At 36.8% G+C, this 21,115-nt stretch overlaps 1 protein-coding gene across 2 annotated transcripts in view; it reads right to left on the bottom strand.

Moving 5' to 3' along the window:
* tmtc3 (transmembrane O-mannosyltransferase targeting cadherins 3) overlaps positions 1 to 21,115 on the bottom strand; it is a 53,599-nt gene that overhangs the window by 15,603 nt on the left and 16,881 nt on the right. For both annotated transcript variants that reach the window (XM_079809363.1, XM_079809364.1), the window contains exons 5-7: positions 19,537 to 19,652; positions 8,508 to 8,680; positions 2,291 to 2,543 (exon numbers count right to left, since the gene is read on the bottom strand). In XM_079809363.1, the coding sequence (XP_079665489.1) occupies positions 2,291 to 2,543; positions 8,508 to 8,680; positions 19,537 to 19,652 (542 nt within the window). The remainder of the gene's footprint in view (positions 1 to 2,290; positions 2,544 to 8,507; positions 8,681 to 19,536; positions 19,653 to 21,115) is intronic.

Below are 21,115 nucleotides of genomic sequence, written 5' to 3'. Positions count from 1 at the left end.
CCTCATGCAACCTGTTCTCTGTCTCCTAACCACAGTGATCAGAGCAAAATGTTAATGCCCACCCCCCCTCCCCTTCGTCTTTGCGCTTTGTCCGCTAATGATTTGTGGCCCCCCGGTCTTGAAGGGCGGCCTCTGCCAACAGAGCGAGGAAGTTCACCAAACTCTGTTGACAGCGCGTGGAGACGCGGATGAAGGATTCTAGCCGCTGTTACACAACAAACGAGTGGAGAGCTGCACACACAAGACGAGGGGATTTCAACTGTGACACTGTGAACTCTTGCGAGTGTGGAATCAGTCCGTGGTTGAACATATGTAGACATCAGAGCCCCAGTGCCAGACTATAAGACGATAACATCTTTTATGCCGGATGGAAAAAACACAACTTTTGGCTGTAAATCGAGAAGAAGAAAATGTTGTGTGAGACTAAACGTTTAAAAACATGAAATACACGTAGTTGCAAAAGTTCAGTGAGGGGGAAATCTGTGTGTTCAGACAGATGACATTAATCATTCACTGTGAGTTGAGACAGTTTCCAGGAGCTGTAAAAAAAAGGTCCAGAACGCACTGCACTGTGGGTATGTAATAGTGTGAACAATTTTTAAGTGCCGCTTTTAGACTTTAACTCAATGATTAATACCTTGCCCATAAATGTACCAATTTGGGATGTAATTACCATCTGTTTATAATGAAAGGTTGTGACGCACATGCATTTCTAGACATGAAGTGCCTTCTTTAAGTTCCTTCTAGTTAAAACAGCCGATTGCCTTTTTGATTGAGGCATGAGCCACTTTTAGTTTCCACCAGATTGCACATTAGCTGGACCAGCCTTGAAAAATACATCTCTTTAGAGTGATTTCAGCTTAAATAGCAAAAAATTATGTTGTCAGATTGCATTACTGATTTGATGTGATTGAAACATAATACTGACAAACAGGATCCAAAATTAATTCACCAGCCAAGCACCAAATGAGAGTAAAAAATTGGCTTTGACGAGGATGTAAATTTGAGTAGAGCACCAGTTGGGCAGAAACTTAAATGAACTGTAATATAATACTTTCTTTAAATGAAATAAGAACAATAGTGCTTATTGATGAAGCGACACACTCGATTCAAATCTTAACAATACATTTGTACTCCATGAGACGTTTATCTAGGATGCCTAAAGTTCATTTCCTCCACATATATAGAACACTTCTCAAATTAAGGGACCCATGTAAACAACCACAATGTGTCTTTTTTTTGTGCTACACTCTCAAAATAAAGGTTCTTTATAGGCATCTACGGTTGGTTCCATGAAGAACCTTTAACATTCATAGAAGCAGTGGAAAAAAAAACTCATCTATGGACTCACTGAGGTGTGCTGATTTAGTATATAACGCTGCGAGTGTGCTGTTGGTCAAAAATATGCAAGGAAAAATAGAGTGGAGTAGCTTGCATCAAAGAGACATTAAGGGATACCCAGTGAGTTTCAAATAATTTGTAATAACCATCATCATGTTCGAATCCTGCCATTAGCGTAATGCCATTGAAGATACGTCTCACATCACTACACTCTAAAAAAAGACGGTTCTTTACACGTAGTAACAGTTCTATTTAGAACCGTACTGTCTTGAAGAACCCTTTATATGCTGAAATGGTTCTTTGCGTTAGAGTTTAGGGATTCTTTTCCCCCCGCCCTTTTCTTTTTTTAAACCTGTACTGTCAGAGCCACCTCATTAATGATTTTCTGGAGCTCAGCCATCCAATTACATTCAAAAAATGTCTAGAGGAAGCAGCTGTCAGTATTGTACTGGAAGTCAGCCGTATAGATGCTAAACACACCCTTTGGTAAGCAGAGTGAGATTTACAGTGTCAGAATGCAATGATGTAGTTCTTTGAGTTTCTTTTTATTTCGATCACATAATAGTCGTCTTACACGACACTATGTGGAATACTTAACACAGTATTAGGTTTACTTGGATTCTGGGAAACCAGTTCATGTCCATGGGTCATCCAGTAGGGATGAAAACACCCCTAAATTGTTTCTGACAGACTGCAAATAAGGCCAGCATTATTTCAAAATGTTTTTGAATAAACAATTTCCTCTTTCCTCTGTGTTTTTCTTGTGCGCTTATATAGACAACCATATTAAAACCCCAAGAATCAGCATCTTCTCATTCAGTTTGTGGTTACAGACATGCATCTTCACTAAACAAAAAGTTCAAAATGACATTTGAAGAATCCATTTAGATATTTTGTTTCTCTCAAATCACACAATCAACGTTTCTATAAGCACCACCTACAAACGTACCATCATGACGATCTTAGCAGAGCTGTGGCCGTACCAAAGGCTGTGATAAGCCAGGAAGCTCAGCAATCCATAAAATACCAACGTGGCAAGGTTGCGAGGGTCCAGCAGGGACTCCACGAGGGGAATAGTGCCCATCGTCCAGTCACAACACAGCTCAGAGGGGTTGAGCAGCAGCCAGGCGTTTACTGGCAGGAGGTAATTGAAGGTCAGCTGCCTGGTTGGGGTGGAGCTGACAGCAGCTGGATTATCAAACCTGATGATGGATAGAAAGAATTAATGAGTACTCCTCTCCATTAAGCCATACCGACACTATTCATTCGGAAAAGGTTGCATTGATAAGAGAAATAAAAGATAAGAAAAAGCTTTTATATTTCACCAAATAAATTAGCTAAAAAATGTTATAGTGGGCTTAACTGATTTTCGGATGTTAGTGGAGATTAGTGCAACAACCTTTGTGGTTCATACTCAGAATAAAAGGTTTCTTTAAAAGGCAATAGTCATACAAAATCACATTTTTAAATATTTTCTATTTTCCCCTTCAGATATCCCGAATGACTGGTGAACTACACTAATAATTATCTGTTACTGTGCAAGTTCAAGTGCTTGTGTTAGTACTGTGCTTGTGAACCATTAACCAATATCATAAATATAATTTTATGGGTCTGAGTTCAAAAGAACACAACTGTGCCTCGTTGTCTGAAGATCTGAACTGTTGAAGAGAACTGAACAAATTAGAATGCTAACAATTTAACATTCTACACTATTCAGTAGAGCGGTATGATCAATCGTTAAAAGATTGCGATCTCGATTCAAACACCCACACGATCTAAAATGACAACGATTCGGCTATGTCTATGAAACCTTTGCCAAGTATGATCACAGCGGAACATTCAAATTTGTGTTTGCGCTGCCGCTGACCCAGAGAGAGTTCTTTTCAACTACACAGTATTGTTATTTATGCGTTACAATAATTACAATTATTATAGAAGTACTGGGATAAAAGTTTATAGCTTGGATATAAACACTGTCTATGGTAGCGATCAAAATAGAGTAAATCACCTTTTGAAAGAAGCTTGATGCTTCAAATAAAGATTGTATCGATTACATCGTTACACCAGTAGGTGGCGACAAGTGACTGTTAGACATTAGGTGTGTTCGGCATGAAGCGGTGCTCCGCAGACCGATCGGTAAGTGACATCAAAGTACTGCGAGAGCGATTCGAAAGCATACAGAGCTGTCCTCTCTCCAATCGCTCTCACGATACTTGTATGTCATACACCGATCGGTCTGCGCAGCACCACTTCAAGTCGAACACACCTAATGTATTTGTCATTGAACCATTTATTAAAGAAATTTGTTAAAAAATGCTGATTCATCCAGTCATTATGAGCGAGTCATTGAATCATTCATTCAAACCAATTTAAAAAAAATTATTCAAACGAATAAATTATTTTTAAATATACTACAGCAATTAAAGGAACACTCCACTTTTTTTGAAAATAGGCTCATTTTATAAGTCCCCTAGAGTTAAATTGTTAAATTGTTGAGTTTTACCGTTTTTGAATCCATTCAGCCGATTTTGTATCTGGCGGTAGCACTTTGAGCATAGCTTAGCATACATCATTGATTCTGTTCAGTCCATTAGCATCTCATTTAAAAAATGACCTAAGACACTTTCAATATTTTTCCTATTTAAAACTTGACTCTTCTACAGTTACATCGTGTGCTAAGACCAAATGAAAATGAAAAGTTGCGATTTTCTACACCTATATGGCTAGGAACTACTTTCTCATTCCTGCGTAATAGTCACGGATCTTCACGGCCGTACCATGGCTGCAGCAGCGCAATGATGGAACGCAGCGCCTGAAAGTAGCCCCCAGCTAGGTAACTTTCAATGTGACCGGCACTAAGTTTGTGTAGTTGCAGAGAAAGTTTCAGGCTTGCAGCCGACAAATTGTGTTGAGGATTTACCTGTGTGATTAGCCATGGTTCTGTGTGTTGTAAAGGGCTGTGATAGTAAGTAAGTTGAAGGTGTATACTACCACCATGTTTCACAGAATACCAACGAATCATTGCGCCGCTGCAGCCATGGTACGGCCGTGAAGATCCGCGACTATTACGCAGGAATGAGAAAGTAGTTCCTAGCCATATCGGTGTAGAAAAATCGCAACTTTTCATTTTCAGTTGGTCTTAGCACACGATGTAACTGTAGAAGACTCAAGTTTTAAATAGGAAAAATATTGAAAGTGTCTTTGGTCATTTTTTAAATGAGATGCTAATGGACTGAACAGAATCAATGATGTATGCTAAGCTATGCTAAAAGTGCTACCGCCAGATACAAAGATCGGCTGAATGGATTCAAAAACGGTAAAACTCAACTATTTAACTCTAGGGGACTTATAAAATGAGCCTATTTTCAAAAAAAGTGGAGTGTTCCTTTAACATGGTAAGAACCTCTAGTAAATTACATGTTATTTTAAGTTGTCTATTCAAAATAATGGGAGAATCGTGAACTCGATTTTAAACAAAAAACTTGCGATTTTCAATTGATCCAGAATCGTGCAGCTCTACCATTCAGTATAGAACTGAGAATGCTTTTTAAATTCCAGTTCAGTTCCTGAATTTGAATCGAGGTTGCAACCAGGAATTTAAATTTAAGGAAGAATTTCAAGTCTTGAAAATAGAAATTGCATTTCGTTAAAATTCACGTCATTCCAAATTAAATTTCACTTCCTGTGAGGAGCAGCCATTTACACACTATTCAAAGAATCCTATGGAAAAACACACAAAAACTCAAGTTCACACTTCCCATTCTTAAATTCTGCAACCCTACAACATACTTCCCTCAGAATGTGTTCAGATCATAAAAATGCACAATATACATTTTCAAGTAATAGAACATTTTCTAATCTAACCTCCAATTTTGTATTGAATTCAGCCCATGACTATTCTGCAATGCAACTTGTTCCATATGCATGTTAAACCACGGAGAGATTTAAAAGGGTCCAAGCCACACTGAAAAACAGCCAGACTGAATGATAGGCATCAGGCGGCTAAAAAAAGTCACCAAAACAACGATGCTGCCAAGTTGGCAACACTGATCTGTGGCAACAGGCCATTAACTCTGATTCAAGACTAAAAAAGGAATTAAAATAATGTGTTGATGTTGTTTGAATCGCACACATTCAAAGATGGTGGCCTTAACCACATTAAACAGCAATACAATTTGGTTAATAATGATTCTGAACACCCATTACCAGGAAATGAAAGCATCCTGATTTAATTAAAAACAAGTTTCAGATACATTTATTCATTTGGCAATGCATTTAAAGGGTTAGTTCACCCACAAATGAAAATTGTGTCATCATGTACTCGCCCTCATGTTGTTCCAAACCTGTATTCTTTCTTCTGTTGAACACAAAAGAAGATCTTTTAAAGAATGTTGGTAACCAGACAGTTGACGGTAGCCATTGGGCCCCCATCATATACCCAGCGCAATGGGGTGCCAGGCGTGACGCAATTGTTTTTTGCTAGTTTCAGCCCATTTGCTGGTCTGAAAGTGAGATGTCTTCACCTATGCTATTTTGAGGCAACTGAAATCGACTGCGCCGTTGACCAAAAAAAACCTGGTCTAAAATCAAAATGGCACAATATTTTTTAAAGAGCGCACTAGTAATATGTGCCTATCCACTCTGCTTATTACACACACAGGGACGCGAAACAGCACACAAACATTTTTAAATATTAAAAATAAAAAGTTCAGTCTTTCCGCTCGCAAATTCCGCCATGTAAATAGTGAATCCGCCATGGTGGAAGCGCAACTGCCTTTTAAAGGGAATGGGAGATGAGACTCTGATTGGTTTATTGCACGTTACACCCAAAACACACCCATTACTCATTAAGAGAACAGGGACAACCATTTTTCCGTTGTCTACTAGCAAACTAGCAAAAGTGGATTTGGACATGTGCTTAGATCGTTAAAGCTACACTGTGTAACTTTTTTAGTTTATTCTTAGCTAAAAACACTTAGTTCTTTCAAAAATATATGTGCTCATTAATGTATATTCACTTCTTTCAAGTAATAAAGTATTCTCGTAAGTTTATAATATGCCATCGAAAATACATACGGGTAATGGGTTCGAATGCGGGTCGCCATGTTGCCCCTCCATCTTGAAAGTACATCAGCCAAAGAGGGACATACCCGTGAATTCAAGCTTTGCCTTTCGCGTTTTTACACTCGATGGCACCGTGTCGAATGTGGACAAGGTCGAACTGGAAGCCATATTAATCTTGGACTAAATCGGCCACAGTAGGAGTTAAAACGAAATCGGAATTGAGAGAAAGAGAAACTAATATTCACTGGATGGTCATATACCTTTTAAACGCTAGATGGGGGAAAATATCACACAGTGTAGCTTTAAAATAGGACTTTCATAGTATTTTTTTCTAACTTTTCAGTCACCAACATTATTTCTTCTGTTGAAAACATTAGAAGATATTTTAAATAAACTCATACAGGTTGGGAACAACATGATGGAGAGTAAATGATATCAAAACTTTCATTTTTGGGTGAACTAGCCCTTTAACATATACATATCAGTACACATGCGCCCTGAGATTTGAACCCATGACCTTGCAGTTGATAGTGCCATGCGCTACCAGTCAAGCTATAGCGTTTAAAAAACTGAAGCTTAGAAAAAAAAAAAAAAAGTGCCTTGCAGAACATTGACATGGGCTTTCAGTCTTCACTAAAAACACTTGCTATGTTAATGTTCCTCCTTTCAAGCTCGAAGCTAATATTTTCCAAAAGCAACATATTTCCGCTGTTTGAAATGGACACAAACCGAAGATTATCACTTGGCTTTCACAGAGGGGTGTGTTTTGGGAGAGAGGTTTGAAGTGTGGGAGAGCCAACTGCAAGTATTAAAAACCCAATAAAAGCCTTTGCACAATCCTGTCATAAATACAATCTCTTGGAAGAAGAATGTTTTTGTTTTGGCTGGAGCTTTCCAACATTATCACAATATTCCCAAATACAACACACGGACAAAATATACTGAGAAAGTATGTTAATCCAGCGTATTATGTCTCTAGAGGGCCGGGCGATAACACTAATTCAGACGGTCAGAGACAGTCGGAGGATTATGTCTTGGGATTAGCAATCGCTTCCGTGACAAATCCAAAAGGATTTTTTGCTGAGATCCCAATCAACTTCCCTGGGGATAGTGATCAGAGGACAGGAGTATGTTTAGGCATTTTACACAGAGCTGGATTCAGGGAGATGCTTGTTTTGTTTAAGGGTGGGCAGAGTCAATCACTATCTAAGGACTCCTATAGGGGCGGTTCCAGATCAGCTGATATATAGATCATCGAGTTCAGTTTAAGGCCAGGCAGGCTGTTGATGGTTATAAAAGCATCATGAAGTCCCTAGTGATTTCAAAAGCTTATCATATACTATTAAGAATGATTGTCCCATAATATGATACCATGTTTACATTCATTTGTCACATTGCTCCCTTAATGTTCAGTAATAAATCTTTTTAAGGCAATATGCCACTCGGGATAGTGCATTACTTCATGCTTAATGTGACAAGTTTCCAGTGACAAGCCATTTGTCCATGCTGAACACAAACTTCTGCGTAATATAGGGCTGCATGATTAATTGAAATAAAACCGAATTCGCATTATGGCTTAGTGCGATGCATATTTATCATTTTTTGTAATTATTAGAATAATACAATTTAGCACAGCAAACCTGGATTTTTGAATAGCATTTTAAATCACAATTTGTAATCAGATTTGTTCTTTAAATTGCACATCCCTAGTGAGTTGTGACTTGTGACACAATCACAGCCAATCAGAAATCAGAATGTGCATAGTATGTACACTACCATTCAAAAGTTTGCGATCAGTGTGATTTTTTTGTAAATAATATTTTGAAAATAAATAGCTCAAAAGCGACAAAAGATTTCGATTTTAAATAAATGCTGTTCTTTTGACCTTTCTATTCATCAAAGAATCCTAAAAAAAGTATCATGGTTTCCACAAAAACATTTTTCTACATTGATAAAAATAAGAAATGTTTCTTGGGGAGCAAATCAGCATATGAGAATGATTTCTGGTGGATCATGAAGACTGGAGTAGTGATGCTGAAAATTCCGTTTCACTTTCGATGTAAAGTGATTGTACATAACAGAGGTTTTCGCTATGGTCTCACCTGGTGAACACTGGCAACTGGGACTGAATGACCTGCACCCTGACGATAACCAGCAAAAGTGTGCTGATGATCAGGACAATGAGCTTCAGAAGGATCTGGAGGACAGCGTAGGGAAAACCATCTTTTCCTCTCAACACCTGAAGTAGGGTGTCAATCAGCATGGGCAGCGTGAACTGCATAACAAAAAAAGAAATGACTTCCATGACTAAATAAATAAAATACAAATAAATACATTGAGAACAAATTACATAGAAATAAATATTCAATTAATATTTGTGCAATTTATTTATTATAACTATTAAATACATTTTTTTATTTTTTTTATTCACTCAGGGTTTTTCCTGGGTCAAAAATGGTCTTCGGTGGTGGCTGACAGACATGGTCATCCATACACATACACGCACGCACGCACAGTTAAAAAGTACCCTACCCACGTGATCTGCAAGCGCAATACTGACAATACATTTTAAATAAATTCAAAGAAAGTTTGTAACTTTTGCTTATCTTATTTTGATCCCACATGAAAAAATACTATAGTATATTATAGTAAAATTACTCTAGTAAATACTATAGTGTTTTTGAACTGTACTATAGTAAATATACTACAGTAAATTAACAAAGTGTAGTAAATACTATAATATACTACAATATACTACAATTTACTGTAGTATCTTTACTATAGTATGGTTCAAAAACACTATAGTAATTTTACTATAATATACTATAGTATTTTTCATGTGGGATACCTTGATGTTTGTTTTTGTTCCTCATTTTTACACTATTTACTGATAATTGTTTTGGTATATAATCATATCAATATTAAAAAGTAGTATTAAAAAAATTAACAAATAGCCTAATTTTCTGCCATATACAATTTCATAAAATTATCAGCTAGCTAACAACAACTTTGTTCTGGGTTCACCTCACTCCAGTCTAAACTAAGTGATTTATAGACTATTTATTTTACTACACATTATGAACATAAATAAGCTGAAAGACTGTGGATAATTAAAACTAACTCTTACACCCACTCTTGATAAATTGTGTAAGCACACTTGTGTTCTCATTTCAGATTGTTCTGAGTAAATTTAAACTGATTCGTGAGTTCAGTGTTGGACAGATCAGTTGTTCTAACCAGTCGTTGAAATGATTCGGTTCAAAGGAGTCATAAGGTGGCGAATCGGACGTTAGCAGACGCGCTGTGTGTGAATCCCGTCTGTTAGAACATCGCGAAAGATTTGTAAACACACAGAAAACACTTCATAAGCGGATAGGATGTGTTTCCCGTTTATTGAAAGTATGGTTTATGTCAGCTGGTCAGAGAATCAGTCAATGTTTTTTGAGCGCATTTCACACCCAGCGGTAATTAAAGGAAAACATCGTCTGATAGCGCCACGTGCAACATGGATTCGGTCTTCCGACCTTTTGATTTTGATTAACGTAATATGTGAAATATTAGAAAGCTAAGAATGCTTATTTTGAAGACAGAGAGAGTGCGAGCGGGGGAGGAGCTCTGATCGTCTCTCTGTCACTCACCGACAAGCGCAGCATCTATTCTACATCATTCATAAATCACAATAACTCATCAAATAAAGCTTTGGCGGGACAAAAATTTGTTTTGGCGGCCGCCAAAAAAATTTCAATGTAGGAAAAACCCTGTTCACTCTCATTCAAAGGTTCGGGGTAGTATACCGGTACTGGGAAAATACCGGTATATATTTTATGAAACCGGCAAATGAGGCAACATAGATCAAAATGAATACAGCAGTTGAATCTCAATCAACACGTCCAAAACTAATTAATAAAGACAGGAGTAGACGTGAAATTTGGAATTACTTTGCTTATAAAACTGCTGAAGAACCATCAAACCTTGCTAAGCTTCTGTCCCTTGCCATTCCTGACTTGTACAAGACATTAAAGGGGAGATAAATTGAGAAATTAACTTTCCTTTGAGCCTTTGATATAAAAAAAAAAGTTAATTGTGATATAAGAATATCCTGTAAGTTTCGGAGCTGAAAACTTCCTTGTTAGTCAAAGAAAAGCTTTTATTGACACCAGGCCCAGAAAACGAGAGATCTCAGAATATGTCGACCCTTGACGTCATCGAATGCTGAAGCGCCGGCTCAAGCCCGCCCACCGCCCAGCTAAACGGGTCGCGCTACCGAGCAATAAACATGTCGGTTCCAGCGCACGTGTGTAAGACGTTGCGCGTTTGTTCGCTTCATTTCACCGCGGAATAGATTGTAAATAAGATACAGGTCGAGAATGGATTTGCAGACATATTGAGATTAAAACAATTCTGTGCCTTCTATATTGGATCCGACAGGAATGGTGCAACACACTTATGTGGGTAAAACATGTTTTTTTATATGTGATAGTATTGCATTGTTACAGATCGTGTTGATTATGTGTACATGTCTAACTGAACATACCCTAGCAGGGCTCCAGAGTGCGACTAAATGGTCGCATTTTGCGACTAAAATTTGAGAGTGTGCGACTGAATTTTACATCCAGTCGCACATGTGCGACTAGTAAATTTGCCTGCTGTCGGTACTGGAGAAATTAAGAAAATACACTTACTAATTATAATTAATAGACGTTATGTCTGGCAAATTCTATCTTTGCCAGCCGTTTCTATTTGAGATAATATTAAACCATTTGTCCGTGATGCATTTTTGCCATTCGCAATCCAGAAGAGAGAGAAAGCGAGCGAGCTCTCTCACGTGGAGCTACAGCGAACACAACACCACAGTCAGCTTAATGAGTGAGGATGGCCAAGAGAACTACACAAAAGTTTAGTCTGCTTAAACTTTAGGGATGTGCTGTGATATTAATCTAATTTAATTTTCGATTTTGGCTTCCAAGAATTATAAAAAGATGGTATGAGGTAAAACTATTCCTATAGCCGTGTTCCGTCGAGCTCATCCTTCCCTTCACAGCTGCGCCGTCATTTCTCCCTAAACCTAAAGTAAACGTCAGATTCAGTGGTAGTTGTAAACTGCAGTCTCTACTGTTGCTAAACTGCGGGATGTGTTTGATAATAAAGAGCTATTAAATGCACAATAATCCGCGCAAGGGGCGCTGTTTCCAACTTCAAGGCGGCTTATGTGTGTGTGCTGCGAAATGGACCGACTTGCACTTAATATTTTAGGCTTCGTGTGCGCGTCTAAACCATCAAATAAACAACAAATAGCCGGTGTCAAAATGACCGGATTGGAGAGTAGTTACTTAAACAGTTTATATCTTAAATGGGCGTAAATAGTTTGGAGAAATAGGAGAATATGATATTATTAATAATTCTACATTCGATCGGTCTTAAAGGGGCAGCATCTAATAAACCTGCTGACGATTGAGCCATTCATTCGAATCGAACAAAAGGCAAATAGAAAATATTCACATCTCTTGAATTAATAACTTTAGCTTTTATAAGCATTAATCTATCAATTTATACAGTGAAAACTAAGCAGTGTTATTTTACATTTCATTACTTTATTAGATTTCTTTGTAGGTTTGTTCTTTACTGTAATATTAATGTTAGCAGACCTTCCGAATGCCTGCACACTGGTCCATTTACAAATAGATGTTTTATATTTTTGTTCAAACTTTGCGGTTTCTTTTGCTATAGATATTTTACTTTTCAGATTATAAAGCCATGTTAATTATGTTCTTAATTATGTTTTTTTTTCCATAAAAATAAAATAAATAAAGTATAATAAAAAGAACCGGTAATAATACCGGATCGATAAGCAGTATTGGTAAGAGTAGTAATACCATTAAATCCTTAACGATACCGATCCCTATCAGTAATACAGTGGAAATTAGTAGATTTGGTTAGCATGTTGATTTGCGGTGTGCGCCCCTAAAATTTTCAGTTGGGGGCCACTGTGCTCCTAGTGAAAAAAGTTAGTCTGGAGCCCTGCCTAGCATGCTGTTATTGGTTCATTCGTGATCAGACTCTGACTTGTAACGTTATGGGCCAGTGCTCGCAAAACCCAACGTCCCGGGGCTATGTGTTTTCAGACGGACTACCAAAACGTAAGCCCGGCCTGCCGACGGGCTATCTTTAACAGTGAAATAACATTCCTTTCTTGCATGTGTGTGTATAGTTTGCGGTTATATTCACTGATCGGGCCGGCCAAGTAATAATACAAAAAAAAAAACATTCCAATCAATCGCGGGTGAATGAGAGATGAATATTTTTGTGTTTTTGATAAAGACATTTAGCGAGTCATGTGAACAATTCCCACATGTACTGAGGAGAGCTGAAGCTCATTAAATATGCACATCTTATCCAATCCTAGCCGTGGGCGTTTACTTCCAAGTCTTCAGTGCAGCATGCCCATAGAAACCGAGCGTTTCTTCAGAGAGCCACAAAACCAGGGCAGAAAATAGCCTATTACTTATTCATTATGTTTTTGAATGTAAAAACCACACGGACGTCAAGTTGACCTCAGACAACAGTATAAAAATGATTAAAAAGCCAGTTCATGACCCCTTTAAGAGATCGAAAGGTTAGTGCATAATTAAAACGATCTAATTTAGACATTTATTTTCTTTTAACAATGATCAACGCACATACATAAGATCGTATTATATAATATAACGAAATCTCCAGCTTTCATTTTCAACCAGTGACGTTTAGATTTCATAATATTTGCACGCATATGCTACTATTGCTACTATTCGATTCCCAGGGAAAGCAAGAATTGACAAAAATGTAAAAAATGTGTACCTTGAATGCAACGTAAGTCGCTTTGGATAAAAGCGTCTGCCAAATGCATAAATGTAAATGTAAATTACACTATTTACATTCGCAAAAGACATAACCAACTGCGTTTATGTGACTACTCACTAAAGATGGACATTATTTTGTGTGTATTTGACTAAGGAAAAACAACTTAATTTGGAATGCGCGAGCTCTTTAGGCTTATGTGTTTGTTGTTGGTATGAGCACAAAGAAAACTCTCTCTTAAAGAGCTCCCATACCATGTATTACAAAATGCTATAAAATCGCTTGCATGTTCAAATTGGCAAGGTTTAAAAAGACGTGGGCAAGTGATTTCCGTCAGCTCTCCCGAAAGTGTTAAATCGGAGCACACAGATTGCTTTTATAGTGCAGGTGCGATGTCTTCTGAAGCCAGAAGCAATTTGCAAATTTTGATAGCTAGAAAAGGGAGACGCGCAGTATTGCTGAAATTACTTCTCACAAGAAAGTTTCAAAATGCCTGATTTGATGTGATAATCTTTGTTGATTAATTTAATAATAAACATTTGCTGTAATTTCCTGCTTCATAAACCCCAAACTTGCTAGAGTGTATAAAATGATGCAGCAAAATTCAGACCTTGTATAGTATCGATTTAATATCGGTACTTCGGTATAAGATTGTGGTACCGTACCGAAGCCAAAATTGTGGAATCGAGCCATCCCTAGTTTGGGGTAGGTAAGACTTTATGTTTTTGAAAGAAATCTCATACTCAACAAGACTGCATTTATTTGATAAAAAAATATAGTAAAAACTAGTGATGCACCGAGATGAAAATTCTGGGCCGAAACCGAAAATTTAGGATGCACTTGGCCGAAAACCGAAACTGAAGCCGAAAATGGCTTCTTTTAAAAACGTATACCTACCTATATATATATATATATAAATTGCTTGAATTTAATGGATCTGAAATGAAAAAAAAAAAAATCACGAACCAATAGAATAATCAAACTTTTATTAGGGCTGCTCGATTATGGAAAAAAATCATAATCACGATTATTTTGGTCAATATTGAAATCACGATTATGTAACACGATTATTTCACATGACTTTGGGAATGTGTTGTATTTATTAAAAATACACCTTTCAACAATTCAATTGAAATTGTAACATTTGTTGTACTTTTTGAACTATTAAAATAAATAATATAACATATATTCAAATCAAAGTATAAAAGTATTCACGTAAAAATGATAATCACAAATAAATAAGATCAACAATATGGTTCGGCTAGATATGCTTTTCAGGTACGTCTAACATTAGTTTTCAGGTACAGAAATGTATCAAATGTAAGGTAGCATTGCATATTTGAGTGCATAAATTAAAGATGAATCCTATTAAACTTACAAAAGCTATTCAATCCGGATCGGATATGCGTCGTCTTTATCGACTGTATAAAGTTCACTTAAGGCATATACAGACTATGTCTGCTAGGATACTCATCAAGATGGACATGTTGACATACGTTTTGTGTGAGTTTGTCCGTTCCAGAGCAAGACTTGAATGAGAACTCAATATTTGCGCGCTGAGAGACGTGTGCGCGCTCTCGGATGAGGGCACAGAGATACATTTCCTCACAGCGCGCGCGGCTTCTCATTCGCGTCTTCTGGCACAAAACCCGGGTGATGACGGGGAAAACGACTGGTCATATTCAAACATACGGCAGCACTCGCATGCATTGAACAAAGTTTACAAAGAGAGAATTATTTGAAAAATATGAGGGGAAAAAAGGACGTTTACACGGCACCCCTGCTCTCGTCAGTTTTTGTTTCTTTATTAGATTGTCATAGGTCACTCTGTGTTTAATTTTCAAGTGGTAAAACAAATTCGTGATGTTCCCTTGCGTTGCAGCCACTACCATGTAGCAAATCTTGCACGTAGCATGTTTCTGCTCGTCGTCTGATTCCTCGAAGCCAAACTGTTCCCAGACAACGGAGTTGGTTTTGCCTTTTTTGCTCACCAAACGCTGCTGTAACTGCCCTCCTTCTGCCATCTTTACTCGCGCCGAGTTTTTAAATTCTGCACACGAGACTCCCGATCTGAGAAAGTTTGTGTCTTCGGGAGGGGCGGATGAGCGCGTGCGCGTTTCATTCAGAACGCAAGGCAAAATAATCGTTTTTTCTCGATTGTACTATTTTGGTGATCGTTGGGAGGCAAAATCGAAATCGAAATCGAAATTCGATTAATTGCACAGCCCTAACTTTTATCAAGTTACATAAAACCTAAAATATTTTTAACAATATAAATAATAATACAAAATAATATTCCACAAGTTTTATGTTCCATCAAATAAAATAGTTTTTTAACAGTTGTGCAGAAAAAGATCCACAATTATCTGAATAACTGCACACAAAATGGTCCTCATTAAGAACATGAGCTAGATACGTCTCTATTTGTTCTCATTCCGCTGACATGCTTAAGCTTTGATAGGCAGACGCGTTGCGTGATAATGGCTCGACCGTGAGTGAAACCTAAGCGCTTGCACATGGATGGGAGGGGCGGGTGACATTCATTTTCGGTTTACGTTTTCGGCATTTTCGGCGGCTGAAATTTCGGTGCACCCCTAGTAAAAACATTAAATATTGTAAAATTATTTCAACGTAACATGACTTGGTGAAACAGTTTTGCTCCTTAATATTCCTGGGGGTATACTTTTTTTCAGGATTTTTGATTAATTGAAATGTCAAATAGAAAATCTAGAAATCTTGAAATAGAAATCTATTGTAATATTATAAATGTTTACTGTCACTTTTGATCATTTTATATATATAAAAAACAATCTTACTGACCCCAAACTTTTGATTGGCTGTATGTTCGTGTAGGGGTGAGCAGGGCAGAACCTAACGCAGGCTAGTTGTAACACACATGGTATAAAACTTTCCACACATGCCAGCACGACAAAACGTAGTTTTTTTTACTAGTTACCATATAATTTACTAGTTACCATATAAACACTTTATACAGAAAAAAACTTAGCAAAAATAAATTTCTTACTTCAGTTAATTTCTCATCTCTTTTTTTGTTTTTATTTAAAAGGAGACAAATCTGATATTTTAATTTTATATTTGTTATTAAACAGTTGAGATAATTATTAAACACTGCGTTACAATGTGCGCCTATCAGAACTGTGCTATTCTATTCTACACTCAAAGAAATGACTTGTTGAATTTACTCAAAAAAACAGCGTTAAGTGGTTCCACACAACTATATTGAGTAATTTTTACAAATTACAATTAAGTTACATGAACAAAGTAAATACAAACCATTTGAATTTGTCACTGTAACATAATATTTATATGTGCAGTTTACTTAATAATATTATGTAAAATTTATAAAAGTTTATTATGTTAGGTGAACACATTTATTGATTTAATTTACCTTATTAAATTAACTATTTGCTCTACAAGTGTAAGTGGAAAAATATTAAATAACAACACACGTATTTTTAGAAAAAAAAATGCAAAAATAACTCATTGGACAAACTTAATATAATTGAGGGCAGGAATTCCATCCAATAAATGTGTGTATATGAGTGCCCACAGCCTAAACACAGGCACCACTCTTCTGCATAATGGTAACCACAAAATTACATAAACTCTAAATGTCCATCATAACTGAACATTAAACACTAACATAAACTAACAACATCTTTCCCTTTACTGAAAAACACATAAAATAACAGTTTAATCCCTAAATTTACTCCTATACTGCAGTCCCTTGCAAAGCAGGCTGGGAACTACAGCACCACTGCCCAGTGGATTTGTTCGTTTCACTCAGCAATGTTAAGTTGACCAAACAAACACTTATTAAGAGCTGACAATACTCATTTTTAGTAGAAACAACTCAGTAAATTTAAGTTAATTTAGTAATGTGAACAAGGATTATTTGAGTGCAACTAACAACAGTGAAAGTACATTTTTTGGAGTGTTTACTTTTATGAATTCTATTGAGAAACCATGAGAAAAAGGTGAATAAAGACGGAGTCAATGTTCAGAAATTATTCATTATTATTAAGGTTTGAACTATGCTATATAGCTGTGTTTTGTGATGTGTTTGTTGTCAAACTCAAAAATTTGTTTATTTTTAAGTATTAAAAAAATGGCATTATTTTATGTGAAAAAGTTAATAATTGTATTTTATTGACAAAATATTGTAGTTTGTCTTGTATATTTTGTCTATTATATCAGACAACACTCTAAGCCTATGGGTCATGTTGTCACATTTAACTTCCATTCTTTCGAGGTAAATCAAGGGGGGAAAAAAGTATACACTGTATTAATGAAACAAAACCACAATTTTACTAGACATGTGGGAAAAAAAATTATCTGAACCACAAATGGATGCAACTGAGAAAGTCAAAAAGTGATAGGTTGTGCCCGCTCTCCCCTATATAAAATTATTTGAATTATTTAGCAATAATGAAATATGGATAAATACGTAAAATATTGTTTGTAATAAATAAAAAATTCATATTTTTTAATTTTCAATATTTTAATTTTCAATTATTTAACTAGTAATAATTACATGACTTTCTTATATAATGCTTAGGGCTTTTTTCATTTGTGTTGACAAAAGTGCAGAGAAGCTAGGAAATGATGACAAGAAGAGACACAAAATGCTGTATTCAAACCCACATCTCCCATTTGACCACAACAGCGTTAACCACAAGGTCACAGTCCCAACCCCCCAAAAAAGAAGCTCTTTCACTGTGACAAATGCTACGTTAGAGGTCGTTGCAACAAAACTTTCACACGCCACATTTAATACATTACCGTTTAAACACTGCACTTCTGACGACTTAGGCCGATTAGAGTAATTACTTAATCTACATGTATTTCAGTGAAACATCAAAATCCAAGGGCTACTTGTGCATATGGGTTGAATTAGAGACATAGATGAGGGCTGCGTACGGGGTGAACGGAGCAAAGATTCGTCCAAGGCAAAGAGCCACAGACCTCAAGTTCCTGTCAGAAACAACAGCTGCTTACATTCATTCAGTTGCTAGCTCACATAAGACGATTATGCCACAGTCCATTATGTAAAAATGTAATTGCATAATGCAAAGCGAATGGATGGCTGTTAAAAGAGCAAAGACCCCAGCGAGCATCCGAAGGCTAATGGACAGAATGAATGCAACGTTGCTGAGTGGCTTTTACTTGATATTCCAATACAGATGCTAATCGGCTGCTAGCTGGGAACAATAGACGTACAATTAAAATGGAACATTTGAAAGGACTCTTTGAAGGGACACTGCATCCTTAATATCCAAGACATGCAATGTGTACAACATCTAACTCGTGTCAGTGCATCAAAACATTTTGATTTTTGAAATCCTGCAGCTCGTTTTAAACGGAATAGGCAACAGGGTGTTTTCACATCTGGTAAGACTTGTGGTTAACAAAACTATGAGACTTTGCTGTTTTGTTTCACTGCTATTAGAAATGAGAGATGTTGCCCTGAAGTTATTTACTCAACTGTCACTTTACAAAATAGTTATGTCTTGAATTGCTTTTTTTCTGGGCAGAAGGTATTGAATGCCGTAACAGATAAGAAACCTGTATAAGCTGTCGGTTATCACTCGGCTGTTACCTCAAAGTGTTGCTTTTCACATTCTTCATCGAAAAACTCAATGCAGACATGCCCTCTGGGGTTTTAAACGTATTTCATATTCACACCAAATTAACTAGTGACAGACAAAACACCAAAAGAAGTATATAGGGCAAGCCGTTGAGTGATTTTCACTGTGAGAGATGGATTTAGAGCCTTAGACCCAATATGTTCAACACTATTACAACACACCACAGGAAATTGCTCCCTCTGATCCCGCAAACCGTGTTATTTGCTTTACGTTTAATTTTCAAATTTCTCCCACCGCAATGATATGCATTTAGCAGGTCGAAGGATTTGTTTCGAAGGTTTTTTTTTTGGTATTAAACTGTCAAGATAGTGACACCAACAGACAAAAGTGTACAAATATGTCTGTAGACATCATGCGAGGCTGCGCCCCATGAGGACGCGTTAAGTCTTCCCATCTGGGTAGTGGTAGCGGTTTCACTCTCCCTCGATCTTTCTGCCAACAAAATAGGGCTTTTAATATCAAAAAGAGAAAGATGTTTTATGACTTCCCTTAAAAGCAATATAGTTGTCTTTTTTTTTACTTTCTAACAAATAAGCTTTTGATCCTAAGACCCCATAGCATATTGGCTTTAACCATGCATGTCAACAAGTTCTTTATTTACGAGGCGATAAATAAATGTCATTCTTACCCCTTGGGCAACAAAGACCTCGTAAATACAGCATATCCCAATGACAGTAATTCCCTGCTCCTTACATAGCGTGGCAACGGCAACCAGGAACACGGCTGAAATGATGGGAGTCCACACTGAAAGAGAAAGTTGAAGACACAGAGATGATCCAGACTTAAGTCATCTCATGCGAGCGCACTTTATTTTTAACATGTCAAACGTGCTTTTGAGTAACTTTGTGCATCTTCCAAACATCATTCAGAGGAAAGAAAGTGGAAGACGGACCAGCTAAGGAAAACAGCCTGGTGTTGTTCTTCACTGGGAAATTGGGGAATCTCGTCCCACGAGTCTTTTCAAGAGAATCGGAGAAGAACACTTAATATAAACAGAGCTATCAATTTAACGTGTTAATTTCGCATGATTAATTATCACAATGTGACCTGCCAAACCACAACACCAACACTAAGAGCCTTTCGCATGACTGTTCTGGTGTTTGAAAACAGATGAATGGAGAGCAACAGAATGGAATGGAACAGAACAGAACATGAGGATCTGTTTTTAAATTTCGATGGCATCTTGAAAACACGGCACTCGTGCTTTAAGATGTGATGCAACAGTCAAAGACATGTAAACAAAAAAGTGAACAATATATTCAATTCTAAATTACTTTTATCTACTCAATGTTTTTGTCTAACTATACTTTAGTTTAACTCAGCAAATATTGACATAAATGCAATATATATGCATTATTTGCAATTCATTCAATTTATCATATAATTAATTGGATTATTATTGATTGACAGTATATATACATATTTATATTTTAGGGGTGTAACGGTACACGTATTGAACCGTTTCGGTACAGGGCTCTCGGTTCGATGCACGCGTGTACCGAACGGTTATAAATGCAATCTTTAACAGTCGGCTTGTTTAAAGCGCAGAACACACTTCGATCCTAGTTCCCACACGAACATATTGAGTATTCAGTCCATTTTATCACGAAATTCAAACGATAAATGCCGTTTTAACGCTCTTTAATGTGACATGACTGATAGTTGCGTATCAGTTCAACTTCAAGCGGCAGCGCGGCGCGCGAGTGAACGCGATCAGGAAGACATAATCGCGTTCACTCACGCGCTGCTGCTTGAGAAAGAATAAATATAAATTAATATCTTAAGGTATGTTGAGGATACATTACAACTTACTGAAACGTATCATATGTTGTGTAATCGCTCCATCTGTGTTTCAAACGCGGAAAGACAATAAAACAGCTTGTAAACAATGTCGTGTAGAATCACGTTTACCTCAGAAGTCATTCAGTGTCCACAGCTGTTAGTTCACTAGAGAGATTAACTCTTTCACTGAATACATGCACTATGTTAGCCTATATATTCATTATATTAGCCTATATATATTCATTATATACTACTTAGCCTGTTAGTGATGTCTTGTTTATTTAATGTCTTGTTAATTATTTAGAAAAAAATTATAATTAGATTTAGAAGTTAATGCAAAAACTGCCTTATGTGAAGCTTATGAGTGTTGATTATTATATCTAAAAATAAATAGCAACTGAATTTAGGCTAATAGTTTGGGCTCT

This window comes from Gobio gobio (assembly GCF_949357685.1).
Source record: "Gobio gobio genome assembly, chromosome: 25".
In the NCBI taxonomy this organism is placed as follows: domain Eukaryota; kingdom Metazoa; phylum Chordata; class Actinopteri; order Cypriniformes; family Gobionidae; genus Gobio; species Gobio gobio.
Note: the sequence above shows the minus strand (reverse complement) of the source record. Positions and strands in the feature narration are given on the sequence as shown.